Source organism: Panthera uncia, chromosome X, assembly GCF_023721935.1.
Source record: "Panthera uncia isolate 11264 chromosome X, Puncia_PCG_1.0, whole genome shotgun sequence".
NCBI lineage: Eukaryota > Metazoa > Chordata > Mammalia > Carnivora > Felidae > Panthera > Panthera uncia.
The window spans coordinates 118,300,360-118,325,658 of NC_064817.1; the positions used below are offsets into that span (position 1 = coordinate 118,300,360).

At 50.0% G+C, this 25,299-nt stretch overlaps 1 protein-coding gene across 1 annotated transcript in view; it reads left to right on the forward strand.

The window, feature by feature from the left end:
- MAMLD1 (mastermind like domain containing 1) overlaps positions 1–25,299 on the forward strand; it is a 120,880-nt gene that overhangs the window by 70,233 nt on the left and 25,348 nt on the right. The window contains exon 3 of the mRNA XM_049644430.1: positions 10,553–12,256. Coding sequence (XP_049500387.1) covers positions 10,553–12,256 — 1,704 coding nt within the window. The remainder of the gene's footprint in view (positions 1–10,552; positions 12,257–25,299) is intronic.

Below are 25,299 nucleotides of genomic sequence, written 5' to 3' on the forward strand. Positions count from 1 at the left end.
GACACTTTCCATATACAGTGAAAGAAATGAATATTTGGAATTGTCATTGTTTTCAATATGTAACCCACTCCTGTTGCTGTGTGCTTTTTGGAACATCAGCGTGAGTTTGTGGGCAAAATTAAATCAGGATTCATTACCCAAAAAAGCCTATATCCCCAAGTGCACACCTTAAAGAGCATGTGACTTTGGATGAAAGATCTTTTACTTCATAAAAGGATTGACTAACGATTTCCTTTCAATGGCACATTCTTTCTTTTCTTAATGGCAAAGTCTACTTGCATTTTATTATGATTTAGTTTACAAAAGTTAGCCTTGCATACAGCTGTTCAGAAGTACAGCCAGTGAGTAAATGTAGATCTGCCTTGAATGACAAATGCTGCTGAGTAAACCATGTTAAAGGCTATTTTGGGACCACCAAGAATGTGTTTGCATTTTCAAGAGTGGAAACAGAAAGAATATTTATTTGGCATGTGCACCATGCTGGACACGATGCTCACTTTACATTTCTAAACTCATGTGATCTTATAAAAATGTGTGAAGTGGGCCCTCCTATCCCCATTTTGGTTGCACAGCGTTGTGAACGACCGAAATGCCACTGAACTGTACATTTAAAAAAGGTTCATTTCATGCTCTGTGAATTTAACCTCAGTTTAAAAAAAAAAAGACCTAAATTATTTCACAGCATATGTGTCTGTTAAATCATCACACTATACATTTAAAATATCTCATTGTATAACCTAAATACATACAATTTTTATCAATCATGCCTCACTCGATAAAGCTGTGGATAAAAGAGGACCTAACCATGGGGAGGGTCTCTGGACTGACCTGATGCTCCTTATCCCATATCCCCTCCCAGCCTCTGTGTCTGTGGCGTCACAGCTCAAACAGCCTGGTGCTAAAATCTACTGACGGGGTTGATACATCTGCAGACAGTTAGTAGATTTTAGAGTCAGAAGTTGGCACTCAGCTGCTAAAATGTGCTTATTCACCGAGCATATGACCTTCAGAATGCACGAGACTGACCAGGTGGCTCTGGATTCTTCTCCCACCAACACAGCTGCTGGGTTTCTCAGGCAAGGGAATCCCTGCCGTGTTTGAAAGCCTGTTGCCTTTTGACTTAGCCCATTGTTGGGGTGCAGGCAGAAGTGAGGTCACATTGTGCGTAAGCTTTAAGACTCACCCTTCAAACCTTCCAAGGCCTGGCACTTAATTTTGTTCTTTTTTTTTTTTTTTTTAAGATTTTAAGATTTTTTTTTCATGTAATCTCTACACCCAACGTGGGGTCAAATGCACAACGCCAAGATCAAGAGTCGCACGTTCTACTGACTGAGCCACCAGATGCCCCTAATTTTGTTCTTTTCAGGTTATATTCTCTTCCCTGAAGAGAGCCCCCCAAACTGTATAAGCATCAGCCAGTCCCCACAATGTAGAGATCTGTTCCTGCAAACAGAGAAGGTGATGAACAATAAGCAACCATTCTGTTTTCTAAACTACTCAAGTTGGTGTCCCGGCAATGGGGAGGAGCGCCTCCCACAAAACCAGGACTGTCCCCGTGGCCCTGACTCAGCCACAGCAATCCAATGGGGCCTTGCTATGAGGAGACATATTGCTGCTGTGCTCACCTGTACACAAGCACAGGTCTCTAGAGTTATCTGAATAGAGACCCATGAGTACCCAATGGGGTGCATGATTTCCATACAGCTCAAACTGCTCCAGCGCCAAATGACCCAGGACTTGTTTCCAGTTCTTGGATTATCAGTGGCTGGTTGTTACCCTGGCTTAGCTGTGCCAGAAGTCACGTCCCTGAAATGCACCAACACCCCCTCTCAGAACTCAGCCCATCAGGGCCCAGACCAGAGGCGTCCCGGCTGACCCCACTCCTAATCTCATAAGCATCAGGAAGGAGACAACCACTTCCTGATGGAACCCACATCCAGAGTTCCAGCCAATATGGAGACACTTGTGAAAGGAAGGCCTGGGGAGCCAGGAGCCAGACAGCAAGGGAGGGGGGATAAGAGCTTCCCATCCAATGTATGGTCATCAGCCAAATCGGGGGCCTCACTGGAGGCTTCGTGGTATGGATGCAGGGCCTACCAAGTGGGTCCAGAGCTACCAGTGTGGCTGCGCCCCACCTTCCTGGGTGGCTCTGAGCACTAGACCACCTGTGCATGTGCTCTGGTTAGAGATGTGAAGAGCTGTGGACAGGGTCAGCCACAGCCCAGGGCAACATAGAGATGTTAGCAACATGACAACCAGACTCAACAGTCTGCCAGCATAAGAGGTGTCAAGACCCCACTGGCTCAACAGGGTGTCTGTGGGTTACTGCTTGAGGGTGTTTTCCATTGGTGTCAGCCTCTGGATGAAGGGAAGTTTGGCTTCAATGAAAACTGCCTAGCCTCCTGGTGGGGACTTTCTTTCCTCACCTCTGAATCCTTCCACCTCTCGAGCATTCTAGACAAAGAGTGTTTTCTCAAGAGCTGCCTCCATGGATTCAACAGAGATTTCTTTTGGCTATGAGGTAGACCAAGAGATGACCTAGACCTCAGGAAATGACAGCTCTGTGACCATGATTTCACACTGTCCATACCTAAGAGTCCACAGGTGAGCCAGGCTGGACTGAAGCTACAGGGCTGAGGGGATGCCAGGCCCCAGTTACAGAAGCACTCCCTGGCAGCTAGGCCTGACTCCTGCCAGGAGGCTTTGCCATCAAAATATAAGAGCTCACGACCTCTGGAAAACTGGAAGCACTGTGGTGCCTTTGGCATAGTGTTCTCTGTGAGCTCACTCACCCTCCCTTCAGTTTTGTTCATTTCCTATGTGCTGGATTCCAACTGGAGATATCCAAAGTTGCAGTTGGACAATGCCTCCAGTGACTGGTTGAAGCAATTAAGGGCAGGCAGGGGGGGGACAGAGGCCCAGATGACTGACATAACACATTGCCGAGTTGTCCTTCTGGATAGATCTCTAGGAACAAGCTTTAAAACAGCATCACTGATTTTCACATGCCCTTCGAGCTGGTTGGGGAGCTGGCAGCCTTCCTGGTGACTGGTGACTTGGTAGGATTCTAATAGAATGTGTAAGTAAGCACAGCTCATTTGACCAAAATTGTAGGCCACCTTTCTCGATTCAACTGGAGCAGACCTGCTATTCTCAGGACTACAGTGCTAGTCTACACACACACACACACACACACGTTCAAGTAATCCCTTATTAAAAAGACATAGAGATATTCGGGGATGACCACAATTTGACCCCCACTGGGTTGGGGGATGTTGTGCTTTCTTTAAGAGTATCTGCAATTGGCAATAATGTGCACTTCCTGTGCATGGAAAGGGCGTTTGTGGGCCATTGGGCCGTCCTTGGCCTACTCCCGCCCCAGGGAGAGAGGCCCCCTTGGGTGAAAGAGAAGAGAATCCATCATTTCCCTACAGGAGCAGTAGAGGAAGAAAGTCACAGCATTAGCTTACCAAAGCTGGGAGGCATTCACTTTACAGCTAGGAAAAGTGAAGCCCAGAGTGGGGCAGAGACCTAGGAGAGGTCATACCACAGGGTCTTTAGAAGCACAGCCCAGAGGGAAGTGAGGAGGTTCAGTTTAAATGACCTCTGAATGTTCCTCTGCCCTCTTCACATATAGAGACCCGGGTCTGCCCAGCGGCCCTGGCAGCCTCCCAACATCAGGTGTGTGGCCTCCAACCTTGGCTCCGCCTCCACTGTTCCCCTTCTTTGCATGATTCTGGGCTCATCAGCATAATTCCAGTGAAACGCAGATAAAGCTTGTTAACCTGGGTCCTGCACAGATGGGATTGTCTGGACTCAGGCAGGGCCTTTGCCTTTGACCTTCGGTTTCTGTTCCAGCCCCACGCAGTACCTGCTTCATCTGTAGGCCAGCCTCGCCAAATTCGTCCAACCGTTTGAGACTTTCTCTTCTCCCCATCTTTCTCTTCTCCCCAGAGTGATCATCCTTATCCCACCATTGAGGGTACATGGGAATGTGTTCAGAGGAAATGAGGTCAGGGTTTCTTCCTGTGAAGAAAGACCAACCTGAGAGTCAGAGAAGCTGGCCCATGGGCGCATCTGTCCCTGGCTCCAGGCATCACCAGTCCTAACATGAATGGGAGGCCCCAGCCTGTCTCTAAGAGCCTGGAAGCTCTGGCAAGCTAGGAGTGCAAGGGTAGCGCTCCAGAAACCCATGTCCAGTGACAGAATATTTCAATTCTCGGGGTGAGGGGGGCAATATGAATTATGAGCTCATTGGATCTGTATGTGTCTATAAGTTTGGGGCCGTTCTTAAGACTTGCCAACTCTTCTTCCAACTAGTGTGTCTACACTAAAGAAAGGGAGAATGCAGTTCTAGAAAATTACCCACTCAGGTCTGCTCATTTCTACATTTGCTGGGGCTGCTGCTTAGATGGGTCTGGCGGATGCTTGCCAAAGCCACAAGTCCCCAGTTTGGGGTAGCAGAATGCCACTGGCAGTGTGACAGTGCCCAGACTATGGGGCGGTGGCACGCAGAAGGAGGCAGCACTGCTGGCTGTCAGGTCTAGGCTGCTCACGTCCCTCTGCTCCCTCCAATCCTCTATCCAGTCCTAGTGGGCATGTCCTTCTTTCTCAGAGGGCAAGCCAAGGCCGAGGCTGGAGGGCAGTGGGGCGGAATGGGGACCCAGGGCCTGGAGAATGAGATCAGTAACAATTACTGCTCCCAGTGTGCATGCTTCAGTGATGCCATGAGGCACACAGTGCAGGCTGAGTGCCCATTTTACAGAAGAAGATACTGAGGCTCAGAGAGGGGTGGTGACTGGCCCACAGTCACACAGCAAATGAAGGAGTAGGACTTCAATGCAGGTCTTTCAGTGCCTCCTTCAAGGCTCTGTCCTGCACCCCTGCCTGCCGCCGGCTGCATCGGGTGCTGAGGCTGCACTTTCTGCTGGATCAGGGCAAGCCAGGGGCACCAATAAATCCCCTATGTGTAGCATCAGACTCTTGCTCCAAACCGCTTACTAGCAGAGGTTCCTGCTTGGGACCAACTGACTCCTCTTGTAGCCAATCGGCTTTCAGGTTCTCTGCCATTCTCAGCTACCCTGGGGTTGTCCAAAGCATCATGTCTTACAATTCTGGAAATGCTGAAAATCCTGTTTGATCTACAAGAAAGTCCATTTCAGTGTATGAGGAGGTTTTTCTGAAGAACAAACATGCAAATGGAATATATGCCCCAATATCGGCCTTTATACTGTACACATAGACACTCATCTGATCCCCTGTATATATCTGGGCATATTCTTTCCCTCCCTCCCTCCCTTCCATCTTCTCTCTGCTCCTGCAAACCCAATCCTGATGCATCATTGTCTTACCTATTCTGAGGCTACGTCCACCATGCATGATACCTTTATTCCTTCCTTCCAAGCAAGCGTACTAGGGATCATACTTGTCTCCGAGGGCTTGAAATCCAATCTAGTGAGGCAACATCAGGCCCTCAGAAACTCAGGGAATGTGGAACAGTACTGAAGAAAGATGTTGATGGAGTACAGATGTACTTGGGAGAGAGACTGAGAGAACCGGCAAGCGGACTGGCCTAAGCTGACCTGGAGGAGGCACCAGTGGGGGAGAAAGGGGGAGACTAATAAGCCACAGGCCATTTCCACCTTTTTGACAATTTTGCTCAGGCCCCATGTGCCCAGCGACCTCCGGAGGGAAATGAGGCTCCCTGAACTGATCTCTCCTAGACGCTTTTGGCCTCCTATGAACTTACCCAACAGGAACCGTGTCCATGTTAAACCTCTAGCTACAGTTTCCAAAATTAAGTGTTCATACCAGCCTGCCAGGTTTCTTTGGGAAGCGTAATATATTTATGTATTTTACATGCATATATATTTATAATGTATACACACACACATATATTATATTCTTTATTCTTATGCCCATTTTATGAGCCTGGACTGTACTCTTATAATCTAGACCTTTCCCAAGAAATCCTTGCTCTTTTTATCCAGACAGAACCAGAAATAATATTGAGTTCAGAGCTGAACCTGGCCCTTATCGGAAGGGTTGCCTTTCTTTTCTCATTATTTAGGGGGTGGGGAAGCCATCACGTGCTTTTAAATGCAGTTTAGTGAATTTTCATAAGGTTTTGGGGACCCATCGGTGGCTGTGTCTGCCTGCCTATGAAATGGGACTCTGCAGGCATTTGGGGATGGAGATGGTCATTCCTTTCTAAAAGACACCAGGGAACCTCCCTCACTTCCCCTCCCTGCCCCACCTCCTGCCACCAAAGGGCCTGTGAGGGCTCAGGCTGGGAGTGGGGACACCTGGGGTCTAGTGTTGCCATCATCTACTAATTAGCTGTGTCCACCACAAGCAAATCACATCTCATTCTGTTTTCTGTAAAAAGAGAAGGTTGAGATGTGGTCTCTAGAAATCCTGCTACCATCCAATGATTTATTTATTTTCTTTCTGATTTACTTTTTGTAAAAAAAACAAAAAAACAAAAAAACAAAAACAAAACTCACAGCAAGTGGGCAGGATCATGCACAATACATGGCCTGAGGAAAGAGGGGCTGATGGTAGCTGGAACCAATAGTTTGCTGTCATAGAGTCCAGAGACTGGAAAACAGGACACGTGCAAAGCTGGAAGGTTTGTTTAAGAAGGTTCTGGAAGCTTAGGGAGGGACTTGCCACCAATAACATGACGTTGAGAGGGAAGTCATTCCAGAGTAGCAGCTTTTGTTGCACTTGCAACAAGGGTGCACCCAAGGGTGGCCTTGGGATTCAGTCAGCAGCAACCAGCCCAGTCAGGCAGACCTCAGCCCAGCAGCCACTGGCCCAGGTGACCCGCAGAGGAGCCGGTGTGGCGCTGGGGAAGGAGGAAAGCCCAGCTGGCTGCTGGAAATTGAGATGAGTAACAAATCCCGGGGGTGCACAAGAGAAGGCATGCATGCAAGCCTGTATCTAGGCACAGAAGTCACTGGATAGCAGACTTCCAAGCCTTGGCGGTGCCTGGGGGAGGCAGATGCTGATGTCGAGAGGCTGAGTGCCTCTGTGTGAACACTTCCCTTGGCCTTGTGCACGCTTGGCTGGGGTTCTGGCCATTCAGCCAGGGTGCTTCAGGCTGGCTGTTGAAAGCTCTCAGCATAAAACCTGAAATGCAGAGCTGAGGCCTCTAACAAAGCGAAGTTTCCCTTAACGTCCATTGAAAAAGGGAAGTGCCAAAGAGGCTCCCGCCTGCCCTGCCGAACCAGTAACCTCAGCCAGCATGTCCCCCCCCCCAACCCCCGCAACTGCATTCCCAGGGACAGCGAGGCCAACGTGGCCCCTGGTTAGGCATCCTCCCAAAGTGTTCAGTGAGGCATCCAGCTGCCAACTTGGCGCAGCGAGGGGGGGCACCCACTCCAGCAAATTGGATTCACCGGCAGCGAGCTAACACCCTGGAGGGGCATCCTGGGGTCCGCTTTGTTGTTGAGGAGACAGCTGGGTTCCAGAATTGGGACTGAGTGGGGACCATTGGGTTGGGGGCCTGGAAAGTTGCATGCACGTGCCCTCTCATTTCAGAGAGTTAGAGACCACTTTCCCTTGCCAGTGGTTCCTAATATTAGCTGTCGCGTCCCGTGGCCATTCCTGGTCTTCCCCACGTCCTGCTACCTTGGTTCCAACGAGGTAACGGCAGACTAACAATTAAAGAAACGGTCTGGGAACCCACAGAGTCTGCCAGGGATTCCAGGCTGCTGCAACTCACAGCCCCCGCCCTCCCTTCCTTCCCCTGTCTGGTGCCACATATGCTTCCCTGTCATTACACCTGTAGTGCAGTCCAGGATACCACCCACAGCACGCTGGGCCCAGCCATTGCCGGCTCGGACTCCCCGCAAGGGGTCTGCTATAAAACCTGTACTCGGTCATCCATTTCTATTTTTGATATATGGGAATTCTTTCAAGTCCTTGGGGGAATGTAGACAAAATGGAATTTTCGATTGGGACTCAGTGACTTGTTTGTGGGCTGCCCCATGACTGATGGAATGAACGGCCGGGAAAGCATGCGGCAGAACTGCCTGTGTCCCGGGGCATTTGGGTTCATTTGTCCATGGATTCATTCAGCTGCTATTTCCTGAGCACCTGCTCCGGGCCAATACAGAGTCCACTGCCCCTGGATGGAAGAGCAGACGCAGATGACCAGATAGGCCTCTTCTTACACCTTCTCTACCCTGCCCAGTGCATTTTTGCCTCCCCTGTGGCCCTCACCCCCAATGGACTTGATGGCAGAGCGGCCCCTCAAAGTGCCCCTGTCCAGGTTGCAGAGAAAAGGCAAAGAAGGAGCCAAGTCCCGTTACTCCAGGTGGTGGAACCCCTCCTGCAGAAGTGACACAGTGTCCTGCCACCAGGGCGGTTTAAGGCGGTGGGTTGTGAGGCTGCCCAGTGGTCATGGAGGGGCCCTGCATTGGCCTGTGCCCTGTTGCCCTCCAGCTGAGCAGCTCTGGGCAAGTCCTTCCCCTTCCCTGGGGGTCAGGGCCCCTGTCTCTTCCTAGGACAAGGTTGGACTTCCAGGGCCCTTCCATAGCTGCCCTTGGTAACGCCAGCTACCAGTCAGTGAGGATTTACTAGGTGTCACAGAATCTGCTTCATTGTACTCAATAGGCAGAGTAGCATCATGAGATGAGAACTAAAATAAGGCTCATTTTGCAAATGAAGAAACCGGGGTCCAGAGAGGTTAAGTGGCAAGGCCAAGACCTGCTTGTGTCTGCCTCAGAACCAGGACCTTTCACCACACTGCCTCCACTCGCGCTCTGGGCCAGTAGTTCCCATCTTGGCTGTGCATTTAGAATCGGCCCAGGAGCCTTGAGAAAACTCAGATACCCGGGCCCTGCTCTGGATGAGACTGAAGCAGTTCGTCTGTGGTGGGAAGCCCTGGGAATGTGGATGTTTCTCAATGAAGCTGATGAACACCAAAACGTGACATGTGCATCCCTCTTTTGATGTTCACTCTGTCATGACAGTCGTGGCCGGTGTGGCGCTACCACACACATTGACCCTCCGCCCCACCAGTGAGCCAGACGTGAAGGGACATCAAAGGATCAGCAACGAATGTCCCAGGAAGACTTCTAAAGCTAAACAGGGTTTCTTTACATGAAAAAGTATGTCAAGAGAAATACAGTCGAGCCTGGAAACACAGGCTTGAACTGCACAGGTCTGCTTAAATATTTTTCGATAAATACAGTCCAGTGCCGTAAATGCATTTTCTCTTCCTTATGATTTTCTTAATCACATTTTCTTTTCTCTAGCCTACTGTGTTGTAAGAATACAGTACATGATACATATAACATACAAAATATGTGCTTAGTCGATTGTATGTTATTGTAAGGCTTCCAGTCAACAGTAGGCTATTTGTAGTTAAGTTCTGAGTGGCGTCAAAAATTATAGTCGGATTTTTGACCACAGAGCATTTTTCAAGGTTCACCTGTATATGTGTTCCACTGTTGGCGTGTAGGTAATTCCCAAGCCCTTCTCTTTTCACACATGCCTCCACTCCACCCCACTTGCTTTCCCCTCTACTTGCAGGTCATGGTCATTAACATGACAGCCACAGATGACTGTATGAAGCCTTGAACGAGTAGGAAATAGTGCCTCGCTAACTGCTTTGTTCCCAAAGGCTATGCTTTTATAAATGGTGAACAGCTCCCCCAAGGTGCAGGTTGCAGATCAGGGCCTTTTCCTGTACTTTGAGGGGGACGGTTGTAAGTCATTCTCAATAAAAACAAACAAGTGATAGAAAACCATAGAGAATAGAAAGGCACTTGCCAATCTCCCCAAAAGATCCCTACTCCCGATGGTTGCATGTAGGTTCTTCCACGTTATTTTTGTATGTACCTAGTAGTGTGTGTGTGTTGTGTGTGTCCGCGCATGCAAAGATAAGTGAAACCATGCCTCAGTGACTGTTCTGCCACTTGTGTTTTCCCCTAGACAGTACATCTCAGACAGTTGCCCCAAAGCACACACCTAGATCTACTTCATTCCTCTAAAGATTCTGTTGTGTTCCGTCTGGTCACCACAACCCAGTGCATTTAAACGAGACAGGGAGGCAACCTAAAAGTTGCCTGTCTATGTTGTGCTTTTCCTTTTTAAAAATGGGGATATCTGTACACAGGTAGGAATTGAGAGCATCTGAAGTACTTCCAGTTTGCCCTCCAGTGCCTGTCTGGGGCGGCTCAGTTCAGTTAGTGACTTCCGCATAGTTTTGGTGAGCTCTCCCTTACGTGGGCACAGAAGATCCTTTGTGGGACTTTCTGCGGTGTTTAGTATACAGACAGCATAATGCCTAATTTGAAGTGTAACAAGACAGTTTAAATGAAACACAGCAACAAAGAAGCAAGCATTATGGTCCCCCAAAATAGGCTGTATTGTATAGTTTTGACAAGTCTTGAAACTGAGAGATGTTTTATGTTGCAAGTTTCCTGTTCATTAGCTTTCATGTGCCAAGGCTTTATAAAAATTCCTCCCTCCCTCTCCCTCTCCCTCTGTCTGTCTGTCTCTCTCTCTCTCTCCCTCTCACTCTCTCTCTCCACCACAGGGACCCACTAAAAGGAGACAGGAAGGAGATAGCTTCCAGTTTCCAGGCATGGCTGACGGAGGTTACCCTAATAAAATCAAGAGGCCTTGCCTTGAAGACGTTACCCTTTCTATGGGCCCAGGTGCCCATCACAGCACACCCTGTGCAGAGCTACAGGTGCCTCCATTGACAATGAACCCTAGCCCTGCCGCCATGGGAGTACCTGGCCATCCATTACCACTCGAAACTAATCCCATGAATGGCAGCATAATGGGCTCACCGTTTGCAGTGCCATCGGCTGCAGAAATGGGACTGAAAGGGCCTTCCGGTCCCTACTATGACAAAGCCAACAGCATGCCAGCTGTGGACCAGGAACTTCAAGATCTCCTGGAGGAGCTAACAAAAATTCAAGAACCTTCTCCGAATGAGCTAGATCTTGAGAAGATACTGGGGAGCAAACCAGAAGAACCACTGGTGTTAGAGCACCCGCAGCCAACCCTCGGTGCCAGTGCCAAGCCTTCGGTTCAGATGCCACACTTGGAGAGCCTCGGTTCCGGCAAGGAGTTTGCTTCCAGCTGCGGCCAGCTCCCGGGCGCACCACTGCCAGTCCCGCCCTCCCCGGCCGGGCTCAGCTATGTGATTCCTGCCAGTGGGAAGCAAGTGGCCTCCCCGGGCTCTTCGGCAGCACAGACCAAGAGCCAGGTCCAGGGGATGCTCCCTGTCGCTCTGCCCCCACTCCCAGTGCCTCAGTGGCATCACGCCCACCAGCTGAAGGTGCTGGCAGCCAGCAAGCAGGGGTCTGCTACGAGGCAGCCAGGGCCCAACCCCAGTTGGTCTGGCCTGCCTCCTCCAGGCCTCTCCCCGTCTTACCGCCCGGTGCCGTCGCCACACCCGCCGCCACCGCCGTTCAGCCCTCAGAGCCTCATGGTGTCCTGTATGGCGTCCGGCAACCTGCCCGGGAGCACTTTCCAAGGCTCCCCCAACGCCTTACTGGCCAGCATGGCATCCGGCAGCAGTGCCGCCCTGGGGCCCCCCGTGCTCTACACTCCCGAGAAGCTCCCCAGCCCGGCTCTCAATCAGCAGCCGCAGTACAGCCCACAGAGCTCCCTCCTTGCCAACCTGGTGTCCTCTAGTATCAAAAGTCCTCAGGGACACCTGATGTCTGCTTTGCCCGCCAGCAACCCGGGGCCATCCCCGCCCTACCGCCCTGAGAAGCTCTCCAGCCCAGGCTTGCCGCAGCAGTCCTTCACTCCGCAGTGCTCCCTGATCCGGAGCCTCACCCCTTCCGGCAATCCGCTAAGTCAGCAGCAGCAGCCACCTTCGCAGCAGCCGGCAAACACCATCTTCAAGCCCATGGCCACCAACCCACCCAAAACCCTGAGCGTGATCATGCAGCAGGGGCTGGCCAGCCCCAGCCCGGGAGCCCCGGAGCCGTTCACTTTTGGCAACACCAAGCCCCTGTCACATTTCGTTTCTGAGCCGGGCCCCCAGAAGATGCCCTCCATGCCCGCCACCTCGAGGCAGCCATCCCTGCTCCACTACCTGCAGCAGCCGACGCCGACCCCGGCCTCTTCTGCCACCGCCTCCTCCACCGCCACTGCCACCTTGCAGCTGCAGCAGCAGCCTGACCACTCCTCTCTCCTCCTGCAGCAAATGATGCAGCAGCCGCCCCCACGCTTTCAGCGGCCAGTGGCCCCGGACTCCATGCCTTCTCTGCCCAGACAGGTAAGACGGTCTCGCGTCCAGTTGCGTTCCTTTGTTTTGGACATAGGAACCGTGTCTCGTGCTATTGATACTTGGCTCTGGAGGCAAATCTGGCCGTAGTCCTCTCTGAGACTGGACTTGACTCTGGAGAAGTCTATTGAAGGCAGCTAGTTCTGTGTGGTCGAGGTGCAGTGTTCATGAGGCCGAGGTTATGGTTTTAGCTCCTGTGCAAGTCACTTAACTTCCCTGGGAGGAAAAGTGCACCCAGAAGGTGCTGTTAGGGGAAGGAACCAGGGGAGATGAGTCAGAATCGCCTAGAACTGCCTTCCCCTGCACCGGGCCAGGTAGCGTGTTCCCTCACACAGGACTAGTGAAGCCTTCGTAGGACGCAAGGAAATTGCACCAAGGCATGTAAATCCTACCCTGCTGGCATATGGCTGCACGCTGAGCCTTCCAGAAGTGCCACAGCAAACTTCTGCTGAGCAGCCCCAGTGTGCCCTTCACCACTGTGCTGGCTTGGACACTGAGGCAGGCCCTAAATGAAAAGGACAGATGCGAATAAAGTAGTTACTCTTACCATCTCCATTCTACAAAGAAACTGAGGCTCGGAGAGTTGAAATGACTTGCCCGGAGTCACATAGCCAGGGGACAGAGCAGGAACTGGGAACCAGGAAGTGTTAGTCCAGAGCCTGTGCTCTTCTCAGAATCACTGTGACTTCTCCCCCTCCCTCATCTACAATATGATCAATCACTGAGCTCAGCTGATGCCCGCCCAGGGGTGTTGATCACAGTTTCCCCATGTCATTGCTCTGACCCCTGCCCTCATTGGTTATCTATTGCTGTGTAACAAATGACTCCAAGACCTCTGCTTGAGACAACACAAGTGTATTACCTCACGGTTTCTATGGGCCAGGAGTCTTGGCATCACCTAGCTGGGTCTTCTGGCCTTGAGTCACTTGTAAGGTTATCATCATCTCCAGCTCAACCGGGAAGGTTTTTGCTTCCAAGCTCACTCCTGAGGTGGTTGGCTGGAAGCAGTTCCTTGCAGGTGTTTGGACTGAGGCCTCATTCCTCATGAGCTGTTGGTTAGAGGCCTCTCTTAGTTCCTTGCCACGTGGGCCTCTTCATAGAGCATCTCACAGCATGGCAGCCGGCTTCGTCTGACTAAGCAAGACAGAATGTGCCAGCAAGACAGGCAGAGGGATTGCCAGCAGGTCAGAGGTTACAGTCTTTAGAACATAGTCTTGAAAGTGATGTCCCATCACTTCTGTTGTATTCTGTTCATTGGACACAAGCATGAAGGTGTGAATACCAGGAGGCAGGGGTCACTGGGGACCATGTCAGATATCTGCCTACCCAGAGCACTTTCTATCTTGGTCCCTCCTTTCCATTGCTCTCAGCCTTGCCCAAGTTCAAGTCCTCTTGATTCTTTGCCTGGACTCAGAGTTGACTCTTAAGTTGGTTTTCCCCAATAAACCAGCCATCACTCAAAACATTACCTTCAAGAGACCTGACATAACAGAGACCTGATCATGTTTCACATTTGGCCAGAAGTTTCCGGGGGCCCATAACCTGGCTCCATCCATCTCCTTGGACTCTGTGCACATCAGGCCCTGTCTGGCACTTTGCTTCTATCATTCGAAGTGCTGGCAGTCGGCTTTATTCCTACCATCCCCTGTGCCTGGCAGTGCCTTCTCACCTTCTTTCTCCTGCCCCACCCCCACAGCTCCTAAGGCTCAGGAACCATCCCCTCCAGGACCAGCCTTGGTACTTCTGTCTCCCACTCTGCCTCTCTCTTCTCTAAAACAGCCAAGGAAGAGAGCTTGGCCGGCGACCTGGCCCAAGGGAAGCACCTGTCAGGGTTGACCTCTTTTCTGAGGGCCCTGGATGAGTGTGACTGGGGCAGCCCCCGGAGGAGAGAAACCAAGTCTTTTTCCACCATGCCTCATGAAGCATAAGCAAGCAGAGAGCTCCACACCAGGGAACTGGTCCTCTGATGGACTTGTGCGGCAAACAGAGCATCCGTGGGTGCGGCCAGGGCGAGCCACAGGCCCTCATGTGCAGTTCGGGAGCACTTGGGTTTGAGTCTGCGGCGGGCTTACCGCCATCTGCCTTCGTGGAGCTGGAAGTCTCCCCCTAGCAGGCAAGGTCCTCAGCCTGGAGACCGATCACCATCTAACACTGTGAGCCGTTTGGGGTTTTTCTTCAGTGGGGTACATTTGTAGCCCATGTGGCCTCAGAACCCAATCAGCTGGCTCAGAGGGAGAATCCTTAATGACCTGTGTCATTAAAATCACACCCAACTGATTACCTAGGTGAGCTGGAGAAAGTGCTCCGGGGAAAGACCAGCAGCCAAGCTCCCTGAGGCTAGGAAGGGCTCAGGTGACCGCCACCAGCAGAGGGGGGAGCCTGGGCTCCCTGGATGGGAGGCTGTTGCTGCCAAGAGCTGCCTTCGCTGCCAGTGCTGGCCAGTGCCCATGGGCCAGGCATACAACTCAGCTCTTCACCTGCCTTTTTCTCATTTTAGTCATCAGAGATAGAGGCCGTTATCATTCCCTTTAAAGCCAAAAAGACTGAGGCACAAAGAAGTGACTAGAATTGCCCAGTCACACAGGAAGTTAGGGCCAGAGAAGGGAGTCTGGCTACAGAGCCCATACTTGTAAACCCATGCATGGGGCACTGCTTCCAGAGCCTTCTGATCCTGCTGTAACCTCCAAACTGTTGCCTCTTCTACAAAATGGGCAATAGGTTATGACATGTTGATTGAGGATTCAATGCATTAATACGTCTAAAGCGTTTTGAACAAGGCCTACCAGCACAAAGTACCTGCCAAGGAAGGTTTGCTATCACTATGACTAACTCCTGGCCTTGAGCCTCCAGATCCATTTGGTGGGGGCTGAGATGTGTCAGGACAAAATGTGAGCAGTCCTCTCTCCAGACCCCCTGCCTACCACAAGATTGACAGCCTACAGCCTCGCGGGTTCTCCCTGTCCCAGGCTCTGCCCCACTGACACAACTCCAGGCCTGGTGGAAAAGGGAAAAGGCGGGGGTCACCTGGGTGGCTCAGTCGGTTAAGCGTCGGTCTCTTGGTTTCGGCTCAGGTCATGATCTCAAGGTTCGTGAGTTCCAGCCCTGCATCAGGCTTTGCGCCAACGGTGTGGGATTCTGTCTCCTTGTCTCTCTGCCCCTCCCCAACTTGTCCTCATGCTTTCTCTATCTCTCTCTCTCTCTCTCTCACACACACACACACACACACAAATGAATCAACTTAAAAAAAAAAAAAACAGGGGCGCCTGGGGGGCTCAGTCGGTTGAGTGTCCGACTTCGGCTCAGGTCATGATCTTGCAGTTCGTGAGTTCAAAGCCCATGTCAGGCTCTGTGCTGACAGCTCAGAGCCTGGAGCCTGCTTCAGATTCTGTGTCTTCCTCTGTCTCTCTGCTCTTCCCCCACTTGTGCTCTGTCCCTCAAAAAATAAATAAACATTAAACAAATTTTTAATTAAAAAAAAAAAAACCAGGGGCGCCTGGGTGGCGCAGTCGGTTAAGCGCCGGACTTCAGCCAGGTCACGATCTCGCAGTCCGTGAGTTCGAGCCCCGCGTCGGGCTCTGGGCTGATGGCTCGGAGCCTGGAGCCTGTTTCGGATTCTGTGTCTCCCTCTCTCTCTGCCCCTCCCCCGTTCATGCTCTGTCTCTCTCTGTCCCAAAAATAAATATAAAACGTTGAAAAAAAAAATTTTTTTTAAATAAAAAAAAAAAACCAGAATACACTTCCTACGAAAAAAAAAAAGGAAAAGGAAAAGGTCATCTTTGCCTGGCAGGCAGGGATCTCCTTCTCACTACCCCTCTCCTGGCTCCCAGTTCTGTCCATGGCACTCTTCTAGCCAAAACACAGAGTAGACATCCAGGCTGAGCACATCAACAGCTCACCATGCCTTCTCATGGCCTTTTGCATTTGCTCTGAGGCCTGAGAACTCAGCCCTGTTCACCCTTCCAGGGGAGAGAAAAGAGCACAAGCTTCTTCCTTCCAGCAGGGCCAGCTGGTCGAATTTCACTGATGGCCAGACTGAGCCTCAGAAAATACTCTTCACCTACTACGTGGTGACACAGACTACCTTGTTGCACTTCCAGATGTGATCGTGGTTACCACAGAGGCACTGGGCCTTCATTTGAATCCAGATTTTGGTTTCTGAAAAGAGTACTTTCTAAATGAAAAGTGAGAAACCAACTCTTGAGTAAGCAGAAAAACCACGTCCAGTCATCTACAGGAGCTCATATTTCTCAGCTCTGAGAATTTCTCTTGACCAGTTAGGTAAACGACCCAATTTCAGTGGACCATTTGCTTGCACTGAAGGTAAAAGGCAAATGCCATCTGGCTCCAGGGTGGCAGTTTAGCATGGCAGCTGAAGCGAGGGCACTGGGGTTCAAGTCTAGGCACTGATACTGACTGAGCTCTAGGTGGGGAGCAATGTCATTTAGTCGCTCTGAGCCTTAGGACATTGGAAGACAAAGGAAGCGCTAAGCTGAAATTGCCCAGAGCCCTGCCTGGCACACAGTACGTGCCGGGCTGGGATCCACCACCTCTGAGGACAGGTGCGTTTCCAAATTGAGGACATTTGGGACTATAGAAAGATCATGTGGTGCATATACCAAATATCACACAAGCCTCCGATAGAACCTGGGGCAGCATTTCATTACTTTTGCAGAGAAATACAAATATTTAAGTCCACATCAATTTTGTCCCCAAATAAATTTTGATGCCCAACTTACCAAAATAAAATAGGCTTTCAGAGCTTTTGGGGTTTGAAATTACAGCTAAGGGATGTGGGCTTGGAATTACTAAGGGAGTGACTTTTTGGAATTGGGGCATCCAGCCCTTCTGTGTCGGATTTTAATGACCCCAGATCTCCTCACTGTATTCCCCACCCTACTCCCAAGGCTGGGTGACGTCTCTCCATTTTTAATCAAGATGAATTTTGTTTCCGTAATTTAGGTCTCCTTCTCCCTGAAGACTTATTGGAGATACATGCAAAAATCAGTGTTAGAACTTCAGTTATACCACCAACCATGGGTGAATGGAACTTCCATTTGCTCAGAGACGAACACAGGTCCATTGAGGAGATGGGGGCGGCGGGAGGCAGCCCAGCTCGAGGGCCCTCAGTGCACATGGCTTGGAGAGCTGGGAGCGCAGCATCCTGGGGAGGAGGGATGTGGATGGTGGCCAGTTGGAATAAGAACAAAAAGGCCTGAAATCTGATCCTTGAGGCAGGCTGAGGCACAGGGGAAGGGGGCAGCTGTGGAGAAACAGACCAAAGAGGCACATGATATTGTTTGGACAGATTTTGAGAAGGGTACGAGGGGAGTCCAGCCCGACTGGAGGGAGGCTGGTTGAGGCCCCTCCTGGGTTTGCTACACTTTCTACCTTTAGTGATAAGCCTCCCATCCGCTTAGCTGAGGCAGCGATGAGCACCCAGCAATTGCGGAGACAGTGGGCAAATTGAGAGAACTCGCCATCTTCCCTCCTCGAGGGGCTGGGCCTGCAATGAGGATCTGGGCAGCTTGGTCCAAAGTGGGGCCTTGGGGAAGCCCTCTCACTGCCCTCAGCCATAGGTCCCTCTTGGCCTTGGCAAACGGAGCCCTCTAAAGTGCAGCACTCCCACTGCCCAGGGCCTGATGGAGACAGCACAGGGGAGGGGACCTCAGGGCCTTGGCAGGGTGTAGGCCCCAGGACTGGGCTTGAGACCAGGTTCAAGAGAGCCCAGGCTTTGGAACACTTGGGTCCAAATCTCGGCTCTGCTACTTTTTAGTTTGGCAAGCTATTTTCCCTCTCCGGGCCTCAGTCTCCCCATCTATAAAATGGAGATACTAGTATACCTATCTAAGGGGGTCACTGGGAGGATTAAATGAAGTGAGGTAAAAGTGCTTGGCATAGGGCCTGGCTCACAACAACGCTCCATACATGTTAGCTGCCACTACATCCGGAAAGTTCCTGAAACTTAGAACACCAGTAAGTAACCCAGTGGAATGGGTTAGACTGCCTCAGTGTCCAGGTTCCTCACCAGCTCTTGGGGGGGGGGTTGGGGGGGATTAGTCAGGGAGGACATTTGCGAGGTGGCTGAAGAGAAGCCAAGTGGTGGACAACACTGGTCGGTGACACCAGAAAGGAGCAGAGCGGCTGAGTCAGGCCATAGCTTTCTGAGCACTCCTGGCCAGGGAGAAGGGGGGAACGTTGGCTGCTCCTCCCTCCCAGTGCAGACCGAAGAAGTGCTATGAGCTGGAGGGGACGGGGCGGGGGATGGGCTAAATGGGGGATGGCCATTGAGGAGGGCACTTGTTGGGATGAGCACTGGGTGTCACATGTCAGAGATGAATCACTGGGTTCTACTCCTGAAACCAATATTACACTGTATGTTAACTAACTTGAATTTAAATAAAAAAGTTTCTAAAAAATGAAGTGCTAGGGGCCTTGGGCGGGGGGGGTGGTGCAGTGAGTGAATGCTGAGTAACAAATGGGCCAACCCCAGGACTGTGGCTGACAGGCAGAGAGAGCAAACAGCAGGGAGAGCAGAGAGTGAGAGCGGGAGAGTGGGAGAGCAGAGAGCCAGGGAGAGCGAGGGCCAGGACCGCTGCTTCCACTTAGTCATTGGCATTGGGGGATGGGGAGGCTTGCTAAGGGCCCCAGATGGATGATGGCGGTGCTCAGAGCACCCATGCTGAACCTTCAGGGATGCCTCCTCCGCTCTCCTCCCCCCTCCCCTCCACCACTCACTCCGCTCCCAAAGCCTCCCACAAGAACCTTTGCAGAAACTCAAGATTCCTTTTGGTTTGAATTTCCAGGGCTGTACTCACCTGCTCAGTAGAGCAGAACCTTTAATTACTGCTGCTCAGTTAGCACTGCAAATTAAAATCTTTGTATTTGCACCATGACCTCTCATGGAAAACAAAATGATAAAAGCAGGCTACACCAAGAGAATTGTCTATTCTTGTCAAAGTCACATCGGCTCCATTTTTCACTAGAGAAAGATTCAGAGATGTACCATGTAATGATTCAACAATTCTATACATTAACTCCGTGCTCATCACAATAAGTGTCCTCTTAAGACTAATATAACACTGTATGTTAATGATACTTGAATTAAAAAACTTTAAAATTAAAAACCATTTTAATTTAAAAACAAGAGAGAGTCAGGAGAGATGGTGACATGAGCCTTCTTCTAGTCTCAAATTGTCTGTTAGCGTTTAAAACCAGGTGGCCGTTCTCTGGCCTGGCATACTTGATCCCCCTGGAATCAGACACAGCACATATTGTTGGGGTCGGGGGTGGCCTGTGACCTTGGGCTCTTGAGTCCTTTCGCTGCTCCCCTTCATTATTCTCTTGTCTTGAGGGTAAGGGTTGGGGAGAGCAGCACTGCTCCCCTATTATGAGAAAAGTTTCTTTGTGTTTGTCTTTTACTAATTCTGGCACGAAGCATCACAGCTTCATTTCAAAGGTTACTCCTGCTGAAATGCGAGAGTGGAGGCCTCTGGGGAAGCTCTAAGCACCCTGGGGAGGACGGGGCAGGTGAGTCAGGTTCCCAGTGCACTAGAGCCAGGGGCCAGCTCAGCACATATCTTCTCTGCCAGATGGGGCAGCATTTTCCTGAATAAGCGTCTTCATTTTGTATGTGAGAGTGATTGTTCGTAACGGCTTACTTTTTCCTTTCTTCCTAAATTGGGCCGCAACATGCTATTTCGTTTGGGGAAACCTTTTTTTAGCTGCTTTGGGAGCAAATATAATTAGACACAGTGTAACATACATTTTTGAAAATGTAGGGGCTAGTTCCTCCGTGTTGACCAAGTTTTGTTTTAACCACTCTGAATTGCCAGGAAACGAAACTCCAAAGGGTGTTGAATTTGGGAAATGCAGTCTCAGAACTTGGTACTAATATTACCAAGACTCAGGTTTTTCTTTCTGTTTCTTTTCCGGTTTCTGAGAATCATTAATGACCCTCCACCTCAAAGCGACAGCTCTTTTTTAAAAAGTGGAAATTCAAAATGTGCTGCTTGTCAAGTGCTAACCTTTTAAACGTCAACTTTTTTTTTTCTGTTGGAAGTTGAAGAACGAGGTGGCATGTTGCAGTGAGGCAGGGGTACGTTGCTTTGCACCTGGAGTCACAACCCATCACTCAGTGAGGTCCACAGCCAAATCGTGGGGATGCGCAAACCCCCCCCCAGTACAGACGCCTCAATCATAGAGATCGATAGGTATAATTTTGTAGTTGCTTAGTGATTGACTTGTGAAGGCCGAGAAGGCCACCAGTTTCAGAAACCTCCTGTGTCACGTTTGTTTGGGTTTTTTGTTTGTTCGTTCTTCTTGCCTTCACATACTTGACGAGAAACCGTGAACTTCGCTGAAGCCAGGGTATTGAAAATGAGGCGTTTAAAACGAAGTGTAGCAAAACCTATTTGTCACTGTAAAGCAAAAGAAGGTTTGCAAAGAGCAGAAGAAGACATAAATTTGTGTGGTGAGCACCTTTCAATGGACCCCACATGAAAAATTATAAGACGTAAAAACCGTCTAGGGAGGCTGGAAAGTCACGGGGGGCCTGCGCCATTCAGCTGTGGCCCTGATACCTAGAGCCCGCCATGTTGCTGCATTCCTCCGCCTCCCTCCCACATCCCCCCCCACCCCCAGCCACCATTGAGGGCCCGCATAGCACAGATTTAGGAAACCTCTCCTGAGTCCATTTGTACTCTTAGCCTCTTCTGTCCCTTGGGGGTTGACAAATTCGAAGATCTGTGTGCTCTGGCCTGGCTACTGGTGAGCTTGAAGGGGGCAGCAGATGGTAGAACACTTTATGGTTAAAGCAAAACCCTTCCCATCCCTCCCCCTCAAAGAAAAAGATTCTGCTTTTTCCTATGGGATTGAAAAAGTTTGGGTTTCTCTTTGGTCTCGTTAATTTTGCCCACGGTGACAAATGATGCTTTCTCCACGTTACTCCGTCTGGTTGTTGTTCTTCCCATCGAAACAAGTGAGGCTGTCGCGAGTTGGAACTAGGTATGCAGGAAAAAGGGAAGTGGGCACTTTAGGAAAGTATCATATAGTGTTGGCCTAAATGTGGCCCTGAAGGCCTGACACATGTGTAGCCCTGTTTCAGCAGAAAGTATTCCAAGTCTTGCTTTGCTTTGGCAGACTTCAGGTTTGAAGCTGCCGGCACAGGTTCCACCCGGCTTTTCCCCCTGTAGCATGCTGCTGCGTTCGGCCATCCTCCATGTTTGAGAAGAGAACGTGAGCATAGTGGTGGGGACGTAGACTCTTTTTTGCAGGCCCATGGCCGGGTGGCACCAGAAGAGAGTTTGCCAAAGCAGCCGACTCCATAGGCCAGCAGACGAAGGTAGACTCCTCACTTACAATTTTGACCAATGATCATTTCTTTCCGTGTGACAAAGCTTTGAAAGGTGTGGGAGGCCCCCAACCACCCCTGAGTGCAGATAAGTGGGAATAGTTCCATGACCCTTTCCCTCTATCAGGCAACACTTTCAGAAACAAGCTGTGGAAAATGTAAACAGACAAAATGTTGACACCTATTAGAGTGGCTATTATTTAAAACAAAACAAAAGAGAAAATAGCAAGCATTGGCAAGGACGTGGAGAAATTGGAAATCATATGCACTATCAGTAGAAATGCAAAGTGGTGCAGCCACTGTGGAAAACGTGATGGCAGTTCCTAAAACTTTAAACATAGAATCACCATTTGACCCAACAATTCCACTTCTAGGTATAGACCCCAAAGAATTGAAAGCGGGGTCTTGAACAGATATGTGTTCACCAATGTGCATAGCAGCACTATTTATAGTAGCCACAAGGTGGAAATAACACAAATGCCCATCAACTGGTGAATGGAAAAACAAATCCATATGCCCATATTATGGATTATTATTTAGTCTTAAAAAGGAAGAGAATTCGGACATGTGCTACTACATGAATGAGCCTTGCAACCATTATTCTGAGTGAAAGAAGCCAGACACATAAGGACAAATGCTGTGCAGTGCCACTTCTATGAGGCACCAAGAGTAGGCAGATTTTTAGAGACAGAAAGCAGACTGGTGGGTGCCTGGGGGAGAGAAAAGGAGAAGTCAGTGTTTAATGGGGATGGAGTTCCAGTTTGGGATGATGAGCAAGTTCTGGAGATGGATGGTGGGGATGGCTGCACAGTACTGTGAGCGTACCTAATGCCACAGAGCTGTGCGCTTAAAATGGTTAAGATGGCAAATTTTACCACGATAAAAAAGAAAACCTTAAGTTTTAACATTTATTCATTTTTGAGAGACAGAGTGCAAGCAGGGGTGGTGCAGAGACGGAGGAAAACACAGAATCCAAGGCAGGCTCCAGGCTCTAAGTTGTCAGCACAGGGCCCGATGTGGGGCTCCAACTCACTAACCACGAGATCATGACCTGAGCCGAAGTCGGATGCTTAACCTACTGAGCCACCCAGGCGCCCCAAAAACCTTAAGTTTTAAAACACTTGCTATTCCTCTCGATCAAAAGCAATATTTTATTTGCAAATAGAATTAGCAGACAACGCACAGGTGGCAGCAAGGTGCACTGCCCACTTTCTGTCATAGGGAGCAGCGGTATGGATATGGGTATGCGCATCGTCTCGGGGAGCCAGCTGCGTTTGCTGGATGTCCTAGCAAGATGCATGCATGTCAAACACATGGGATAGACTTCTCGGGCACAGCCACCATGGAGAAATAACTCTCCTGGTAAATTGAACACAATTTCTGTCCTTCTCTGGACATTTTGGAGACAGGACAACACGCAGGTCGGAGAACAGAGAAGCGACTATAGACAGGAAGGGACATTGTCTCTGCTTCTGAATGGGATAAGAAACCCCACTTGCTTCATTGGTTCTCTGGTGCAGCTGCGGGTCTGGAAACGCTGCGATGACTCACAGTTTGCTGATTAATACAAGAGCCAACAGAATGATGCTAGGCACTCACTGTCTGTGACTGGCTTTCTGTGCAAAGTATCCCTCTGGAGCAAGTGCTAGGCCCTGGGGTAGAGTTCTGGAAAAAGTGAAGGATCTCAACCACACAAGAACCAGCGCATAAGGCCTGACGCTGGCACACAATGTAGGGAGTGAGAGCCTCTGACCAATGCCAACTGACGTTTGAAAAGTCGACACACCTGGTTACTCACACCCCAGTTCCCAAGACCACTGATTTCGACATTTCAGGGCTTGGTGGTGTCCACTGTTTAATCAGAGTCACTTGTGTCTTGTCTGTGCTGCCACTTGATGACAAAAAGGAAGAAGTCTTCTCTGGCTCGGTCGCGGTGAGCTGGAGGACCCTTTGGGGGAATGAATGGGAGCTGGCAGGAAGGGATAAAGTGGTGTTGCAGAATTAAGCTCCTGAGACGATTTTTGAGTGTTTCTGAGTCATTATCGGTCAGAAGTCCCAGACTTCAAGGCCTAGGAGGCCGATGAACTTGGGCTCTCATGTTGTGCCACCACCCCCTGCTCGTGACACTTTTTTCTGCTCCAGCTGGGGCCCGTGTCCTCCTGCAGCACTGGGCAAACAGTGCCTGGCACTCCCCAAATGTGGGATGTGAGAGCGCAGGGTTTCTTCCACCTCTGACAGACCCACAGTCTAGTACCTCAGGTGGCAGTTGGCACCGGCTGTTCTGTGGCAGTGGTGGTGCTGGTGGAAGGCCGAAACGGGACCTCTGGGGGCCGCTGCAGGTAGCACAGTGACAGCAGCACGTAAGAACTGCACCCCACCCCCCAAAAAAATTGCTGGCTTAGAAATTCAGGCCACTCTTTCCATTGCTTCTTTTCCACTTAAGATTCATTCATGCCACTCTGGGGTGGCACCAATATTCCTGACAAACCAATACATTTCAGTCAGGTTTTTGTTTTTGTTTTTGTTTTTTACCAGTTCATGAGCACAGATTTTTACACCCTTTGCGGAAACGACGTCCTGAGGGTTTTGTTCTTATTTGTGTGTTTTTGTCATTTTGACAGCTGTCTTGTTTGTTTCTTTGATTTGTTAACTTTTCATTTGGAAGTGTCTTCTTTGGCAGAATAATTACATTACAAGGAGATGCGTTCTCACTGCCCTCTAGAAAGGTCTCCTGACTTCAGGGTCCTTGGGAGAATTGAAGACAACTGTGATGTTCTTATGGAGTCTCCCCCCTCCACACACACACACCCCTCCCAGTCCTTCGCCCCTGTCTTCATGGCTTACCTCTGAAAGGAGCACAAAGCGTTGGAGTAATGCCCTCTGGGGAGAGAAGGCACTATTCCACCAACCCAAATGCTCCAGAGGCATCAGCCCTGCGCAGAGGCCACAGAGAGGTTCACGCGTTGTTCCTGCCCCCCTGAATGTCACTTGCAGTGGTGGGTGACCACATACCCTGTCCGCCCTGCCTGATCTCATTGTCCAACCAAACTCTAATCTATATACTCCCCTGTTGCAGAAGAGGTTCGTGAAGGCGAAGTGTTTCTCTGTAAACTTGCGCTTGACTTGTCTATTTCCCACCCTCCTGGTAAATAAAGTTTGCAATACAATATTGGACTAGGGATTGAGAAAGAGAATGAACCCTCATAATTGTTTCTAGAGCCATCAGCATCCGACTTGGCAACACCTCTTAACGGGCTTTTAATTTTTTTGTTTACAGTTATTACCTCTGAAATCTCTACTTTCTGGTATGTTCTTGGACTTTTGAAGGGATTTAAAAATTCAGGAGCTCAATGCCAATAATTGCTTTTAGGAGCTAGCGCTGCCTATTTTCTATAGATGAATTCCAGTTTGGGTCCTCAATTATTTTCTTCACAGAAAGCCACAAAGTACATATTCAGGTTTGCATCGGAATTGAATATGAACTAGAAATCCTTAATGTTGTTAAGCTACGCGATTGCTTCTAAAATGTGTATGCACTCAACTAATGCAAAATAGACTATTTAAGAGCTTGACTACTGCACTTGAGATCTGAATGAAGAGCCCAAGCTTGCCGTAGTTGATCTGCACTAGATATGTTTGCTGGAGGAGGTGGTGCAGGTGGTTCACGTGTGGTAGATTTCTTTTT